Source organism: Leptonychotes weddellii, chromosome 5 (assembly GCF_054177405.1).
Source record: "Leptonychotes weddellii isolate Sample4059 chromosome 5, ASM5417740v2, whole genome shotgun sequence".
Lineage (NCBI taxonomy): Eukaryota > Metazoa > Chordata > Mammalia > Carnivora > Phocidae > Leptonychotes > Leptonychotes weddellii.
This window is the reverse complement of record NC_138373.1, coordinates 159,988,407-159,995,582: the sequence shown is the minus strand read 5'-3', so window position 1 is coordinate 159,995,582 and position 7,176 is coordinate 159,988,407. Positions and strand designations below refer to the sequence as shown.

At 54.2% G+C, this 7,176-nt stretch overlaps 1 protein-coding gene across 3 annotated transcripts in view; it reads right to left on the bottom strand.

Annotated features, from left to right (window-relative positions):
- Window positions 1-177: 177 nt before the first annotated feature.
- Window positions 178-7,176, bottom strand: part of SHANK3 (SH3 and multiple ankyrin repeat domains 3) — a 35,229-nt gene continuing 28,230 nt past the window's right edge. Inside the window, exons 19-21 of one of the 3 annotated variants that reach the window (XM_081822754.1) lie at window positions 4,814-4,837; window positions 1,151-1,281; window positions 178-543 (exon numbers count right to left, since the gene is read on the bottom strand). In XM_081822754.1, coding sequence (XP_081678880.1) covers window positions 232-543; window positions 1,151-1,281; window positions 4,814-4,837 — 467 coding nt within the window. In that variant the 3' untranslated portion in view covers window positions 178-231. Of the gene's footprint in view, window positions 544-1,150; window positions 1,282-4,034; window positions 4,142-4,813; window positions 4,838-7,176 lie in introns of those variants that run through there. The other 2 variants (XM_081822756.1, XR_014145984.1) reach the window with 2 other exon arrangements.

Genomic DNA, 7,176 nt, shown 5'->3' with positions numbered 1-7,176 from the left:
GGGGAGCATGGTGGATGGGGGGTGCACACACTGGACGGGGAGCGGTGGATGGGGGTGCGCACACTGGATGGGGAGCAGTGGATAGTGGTGCGCACACCTAACGGGGAGCGGTGGATGGGGGTGTGCACACCGGACGGGGAGCGTGGTGGATGGGGGTGCGCACACTGGACGGGGAGCGGTGGATAGGGAGTTGCACTCTGGATAGGGAGCAATGGATGGAGTAAGGAAGCCTCAAGGGTCTCTTTTAGGCACAGTGTCTCTGGACTGGGGGAAGGACTGACCCCACATATGTCCACAAACAAGGAGAATCTGGGCTGTGACCTGGGAGAGGCAGTTCTCAGAGGGAAACTGGAAACCCCAGCTGAAGGGTTGGGAGAGACAGGGTCCTCCAGCCCCACATCCACCCCAGCCCCAGCCCCATTCCTTCTGGCCCCGTGCAGCCCCCAACCCAGCCGTACCTACAGACTTGGTCCGTGGAATCCCCTTCCGCAGGGAGCCGGGCAGCTTCTCTGGGCCTGGGAGGCCCTGGCGCTCAAACAAAGACTGTGGGAGTTGGGGGGTTATACGGGGGTTCTGGGACACTGGGGCTCCCAATTCTCCATCCAGCCCCAGCCATCCTCCTAAGCCTGAGATCAAACACCCCATGCACTAATTCCAATGGCACCAATGGGGCCTGACCCAGGACTCAGACCCAGGCCCTGAGGTCTCCAGGGAGCAGGGGCACAGCCAGTGGGGGCCTGGGCATAGAGCACTGGATAGGGTTGATGTGGATGAGGCTCCGGGAGTAGCCCAGAAGATGCCAAGGGAGAGGAATGGCAGGGGAACAGAGACCAAGTTGTACCCTCCACAGGGCTGGGGTGCTCTAGGTGGTCCTGGGTGTGGCTCTGCAGGAGGTACTGAAACCCACGGCCAGAGCAGTGAACACTCGGCATTATGTTCAGCTGTGGCCATTCTGGGGGCTAAGATTTCCCCACGTGTGAGAGGAGAAGCCACGGGGTCCTTCACCCCCACCCCTGGAGAGTAGGGTCCAAATGATGGACTTCCACCCCAGAAAAATGTACACACACCCAGCAGGGGACATGGAACTCCGACCCCCATGCTCCCCCTGCCTCCCCACTCCCTGTGCCCCCCAGCTGTTGGGATGACTCACACTGATCTCAGCAGGGGTGATCCTCCGACTTGTGGGCCGCTGTTTGACCGTGGCGGCTCTTGAGTCAGCATCTGCGATGTCTGGCCTCAGTGTAGGCTCCGCGGCGGCTGCCAGGATCTCATCCAGTTTCTCTGCACAGCCAAGGGAGGCACCATCTCAGCCACCTGGACCCTAACCTGCTCCATCCCTGTGTAGCCCCACTGCCGAGACCTCCCTGCAAGGCTGGTCCACCTGGTGCTGCTGATGGAGCCAATGGACCCCGCCCACCCCATGTCCCTTCCTCCAGACCCGAGACTGGGGAGACTGGGAGCCAAGCAACATGCATCCCATCTGAGTCCTATGGCCTCTCTGTCCTCGGGGGCTGGTCCAGGTCACCCCCTGGAGCCCCACTCCAGGAAAAGCCTGACTGACCATTAGGGAGAGGACCAGGGGAGGGACAGCACTGCTTGGAGCCCGGAGTCTTCCTGAATTTGTCTCCCTCTTCTCCTCAGCACCTGGCATTTCTCGTCTGTCTGTGGCCCTGCTGTTCCTGGGGGCCACAGCCCGAGGACAAACCCTGGTGTACAGCAGGTGCCCATAAAAGATGCAAGTAAGTCAGGAATGAGTGAACAGGGGATCCTTCTGAAAACAGAACTCACAGTCCCAGGCTGGGGAACTAAAAAAAAAAAAAAAAAATATGGCCCTAATGCAGACTAGGAGGCCAAAGAACCTTCACCCCAGAAAAGCAGCTCCACCCTGGGTGGGAGGTGTGGAGAAAAGAGGAAGATATTGGGAGGGCTGGTGCTGAAGGGGCTTCCACCAGCCCTGTAGAAAGAAGGTAAGGAAGAGGGGCTGACAGACAACAAGGCCCAAGAAGGGGGGCCTCAGGCAGCGTTCAAATCCATCATAAAGAAAAGCTGTTTGCTTGTTTTTATTAAAGCTCTTTAATGTTTTTAAAGGTGGTGTTTTTGCTTATCAACATGACTTGGAAATCTTGTTAAACACGTGTGTCTGAGAACGAGCAGCTCTGCCTGGATGACTGGGGTGGTGCCCTCAGACCCAGCATGTAGAGTGCAGTAGGGGTTGGGGCCAGCTCCTGTACCCCCAGTAGCCCCGCCTCACCCCCCTCATCACCCAGGCTCTGAGTGCCAAGCCTAGAGGACCATGCGTCTGGTCATGCTGGGCCTCTCATAATTGGCCCCTGTCAGAGGACACGGTCAGCCCCACCACCTCCCACCAGCACCTCCTGTCTCTTCCTCCACAACCCACTCAGCAATCGCCATGGGGAAAGAAGTCAGCTCCTCCCAGCTGGCCGGCACCCAACCCAGACCAGACCCACACCGCACACCAACTCTGTCCTGACTTAACCTCTCTGTGCCTCAGTTTCCTTATCTGACAAAGCGAGCAGAAAAACAGCAGCTGCTTCAGTGTCTGTTGTAAGAACTGACACGGACATAAGAAGTGCCCTGCTCAGGGTTAGCGCTGAAGGCACACTGCACCTCATCTCCCCAAAGAGCCTACAGGCTCCCAGAATGTCCTGAGTGTCCAGCCTGGGCCCTGAATAATACAGTTCAACAAAGGTTACAACTCATCAGCAGAACCTGCTCCATCTACAGATTAGCTCACAGGTCCTGTGCCTGGCTCCCAGCACCACTGCGAGGGCTCGTTAGAGAGGTCGTCACCCTTGTTTTTGTAATGAAGCAAATAATTTCCCTTTGGAAGCTGAAGCCACCATCACCACCCTATGTTCAGTCCTTGGTGACTTCCGGTTAGAAGAGCTTCCCATGACCCTTCTCTCATCCCTCAAAATCATACAAAGAAGATGCTGATACTGCCCTCATTTTACCCAAGAAGAAACTGAAGCTCTGAGATAAAGCGCTCCAGATCATAGATCCAATAAGTAAAAGATCAGACTTAACAACCATGTTATCCAGAAACCGCAGACATAAAGACATGAGCAGAGAAGAAACTGAGCTCACCTGAGCTGCGGATTTTAGAAGCTGCATCTCTAGGTCCAGAAGAACTCAATCCCAGAAACCAAAGCAGTGTGTACATGAAGTTAGCGATGCAAATGTTGCTGGACATGGGGTGGGGGGGTTGCTGGGGCCAGGCAAGAATTATTTCCAAAAGGGAAAGAAGCAAGAATTCTGCAAACTACAAGCTGGTGAGGTTGACAACAATCCCCACCATTATTAGAAAATACATTCTTAAATAAATTATTTTAGATACTCAAAAAAGAAAATGAAGCCCATTAGGAACCAGGTCTGGGGCACTGGGAACTACACACTCCCCTCAGCCTCACATACACCAGCTCTCAAGACTCCATATGCGGTGGGGACACAGCTCGGGGTGCAGCTGCTTAAACAACCAGAACCCAAGCAGGAATGAGGGGCCACAGGGGTGATGAACTGTCCGTCACTTCCCCTACAACTGGAAGAAGTGCGCAGGTCACTACATAGCACCCTGGGAGCCCTGCTAATGAGCTAAGCGACAGAACCAAAATACTCCAGAAATAGCTTGTGTGTCTGCCTCATAGGGTGAAGAAAAGTGTCCCTAGAGGACACCTAGTTTTAATCCCTGAAAAGGCACTGGGGAAAGCACCTCGCCTGGGACTGGGGCAAGGAGCAATGGGAAAACTCTGAGGGTAAGACTGCAGGCCATGCTGGAGAGCCTAGGCCCAGACAGATGGGGCCAGCATGTCCCCGGCATAGGGAGGGCCCTGTGGATCCCACAGTGAGGGATGGGTGGGCCCCAGGCACACAGACAAGAGAGTGAACACACCCGCCTGGGGCCACAAAGCCGCCTCAGGCTTCCATCTGGCTCTGACTCCTATTTAGCCAAAAGAGAGTCCCCTGTCCACTCAGAGATGGAGGAAGCTGGCGGAGGCCAGGCCCTGAGATCTCACCAGATGCTGGACCTCAGACTCTGTCCCCACATGGAGGCTGCATTGCTTACAGCAAGGCTGGACACACAGAACACACAGGAAGGAGCCTCACAGGATACAGATGAGGCCTGAAGAAAGGAGCAGGGGTGGTGAAGTCAACAGCCTGGGCTATGTTGGGCAGAGGAGCTCCAAGCTCCCTCCCCAGTGCTGTGGGGCCCAGACCCCTGCTCCAAAGGGATGGTCATCAGCACTGGGCTTGACCCCACAACAGGTCAGTACAGAAACGGACCCACACACTGGGCACAAGGAGCCCCAGAAAACAGGCAGAAAGGAGCACCATGGGCTGCAGCTGAGCAACCAGTGCTCCTGCCCCCACTGGCCCAGTCACCATGCTCCCTGAGGAGACCCACAGCCGAACCCTCTGAACCCTTCCCCCACCTAGCTCCAGGACATGGCACATGCTATGGCCTCCACTGGGAGGCCCTCCCAGCTCTGCCTCATCAGGCTGCCTCAGTGGCCCTCACACCCCACCCCACCCCTACTCACCTGAGTCCCCAGAGCCCATGGCTGTGCCTCACTATCACACCCCCACACAGCCACACCCCTGGGAACTCCCATCCGTCCTTCCCCAGCTCCCTCTACCATGCCCACACCAGATTCCCAGGGAGAAGGCCAACAGGAGGGTACAGCCCAGGCTTCTAGACCACCCTGACTTAAAATGGAACCTCCTCACACATCGGCATTTCCCTAGGCAGGGATCAGGTAAAGCTGGGGGCCTGGGGACCCAGCAGATGACTCACCCCCTTTCCGTCTCCGAATGGAGGCTTGCAATCAAGAAACAGAGCAAAGGGGGTAAGAGGCAGGCTTCATCCCTCGGCATCTGGGCCCGCTTCCCACTCCCGTTTCCCCATCTTTCCCACTTCCCACCCCTCCCAACAATCAGGACCTCCCAGATCCCCTACAACCCCTGGCCTACACCTCCCTATCAGACCCTGAGTGGCAAATGTGCCCAAATGCCAAGTTGGTACATGGCTTGAAACTCAAGGTAGAAACAACCACAAGCAAACACAAGTGTTCGTGTGCATGCATATCCGAGCACGTGCACACACACACACACACACAAACATACACACGTGCATAAATGTGCTCATGCACACAGACATGCACACACATCTGGAGATGTCCACACACAACTAAATCATACTTGGTTCAATCAACTCTTTGTTCAAAAAAAAGACAACCCCCCCCCAAAAAAAAAACAAGTTCAGAGGCTACTAATAACTTCAGTGGTCACCCTTGAGTATTCTGTGCACTGTGTTTCCAACAAAGGGCAGGTCAGTGTGTTTGCCAGACCATGGCCAATCAGGGACCACACACTGGCATGGCACCTGCCCCGACATTCTCATCACAAAAGAAAAGGGACCCAAAAGTTCCAGACTTTTCATGGGAAAACAGATGAACAGGAGGGGCTCAGACCCACCAAGGCCCCTCCCTGGCCTGAGTCTCCACTGATCTCTGAAGCCCCAGCACATTATTGGTTCAAGCAGATGAACACATGGTGACCACAAAGAGCCCCCCATGCTGAAAGGCACTGGGAGTGTCCCACCCTTCCTCCTCCTCCCGCCACCTGACTCAGGATGAGGGCTCCTATCCCAACCTGTTCCTCTCAATCCCATTTCTGTCAGCCACCTCAGGTCTTCATTTTCTGGGCATCGCATCTGTTCACACCATCCCCCACCAGGACGCTCTTTACCTCGTCTCTCTCCTGCAGGACCTGGCTTCTCCCTGAGTAGCAAGCAACCATCTGGGCATGAGCCCCAACCCTTGCCACCTGCTTTTTCTGTGGTCTCACACTTGCCTTTCTTTCCATATGTTCAGATCATCTTCTCAATAGACTACAGCATCCTAACAGGCTCTAGCCCTTCTCAACAATGTGACAGGGAACTGACATGTTCTGCTGTCAATAAACCCACAGGTCTAATTTCTGTCTTATAAAAGCACAAATGCTGGATCGTGGGATGATCCCTTAGGTACCTGGGGAAACCCTGATGCTGGCCCGGCTCCCTCAACCCTAGAGAAAGTCAGCCAGTGGTCTGGCTTCCCAGGACAGCAATCCTCTGGAGGCGGCAGTGGCTTCTTCCTGTCTGAATGGGGCTACATAAAGAGTCTGGGTCCAGCTTCAACAAAAGCTATGACCCCTCCTCACTCAGCAGTATGGATGGAGGCTCTGTGCTAAGCTGTCCCTCTGTCCTCCCCCAGCCTCTGTTCAGGTAAAAACTGGTGGAAACAATGCTGACCTGAGGCAGCAAGAGTGAGCCCCTCAAGAAGACAAGGGTGTGCAGAACAACCCGGTCACACAGCAGCAGGAGCACCCCAGACCAGTGCAGCGAGGAAGGAGGCTCTTCTACTCACTGGTTTCTTCAGATAGAAGCATCCCAGGAAGCAGAAGGCAATTCTGTTTCCACAGGTCTCTGTCCCCTGGTCCCTGGATGCCCACACACCTCTTTGCGCAGAACTAGGAGGGTCCCTTCTGAACATGTAGCTGAACATGGCTATGTGACAGCCTCTGGAAGGAACTCCTGGGACCCACCCACCATAGCCTTGGTCTGGTGTCTAGCCAGACCCAGCTGCCTACTGGTACTGGTTTATTGACCAGTCTGGATCCTCAATCAGTATGGTGGATCAGCTGCCCATGGTTAGCCTTGGACCCTTGTGACCCTGGGGCCAGAAGTCTGCTGATTTCTCTGCCTCACTCTTCAATGAGCAGGGTTAGCTAGGTATAGAATTCTAGGTAGAAAAGCATTTTGATTCGAGACTTTCAAGTTATGTTTCCATTGTCTTCTAGCATCTACTACTGCTGATGAGAAGTCTGCTGTCCATTGTTCCTTTCTAAATCATCCAGCTTCTTTGGTAGTTAAGATTTTTCTTTTGTCTATGGTGTCATGAAGTTTTAGTATGACAGGTCTAGATGTAGATTTGTTTTTATTTCCTTCCTTGGAACTCATACTTCTTCAAAATGGAATTTCATGTCCTTGTTCAATTTCAGAAAATTCTTAGCCATTTACTCTTCATATATTGCCTCTTCCCCAATCAGTTCATTCTTTCCCTCTGGAACTCTCATTAGACTGGGATTTTCTCACTTGTCCTTCATCATGTCTTATCT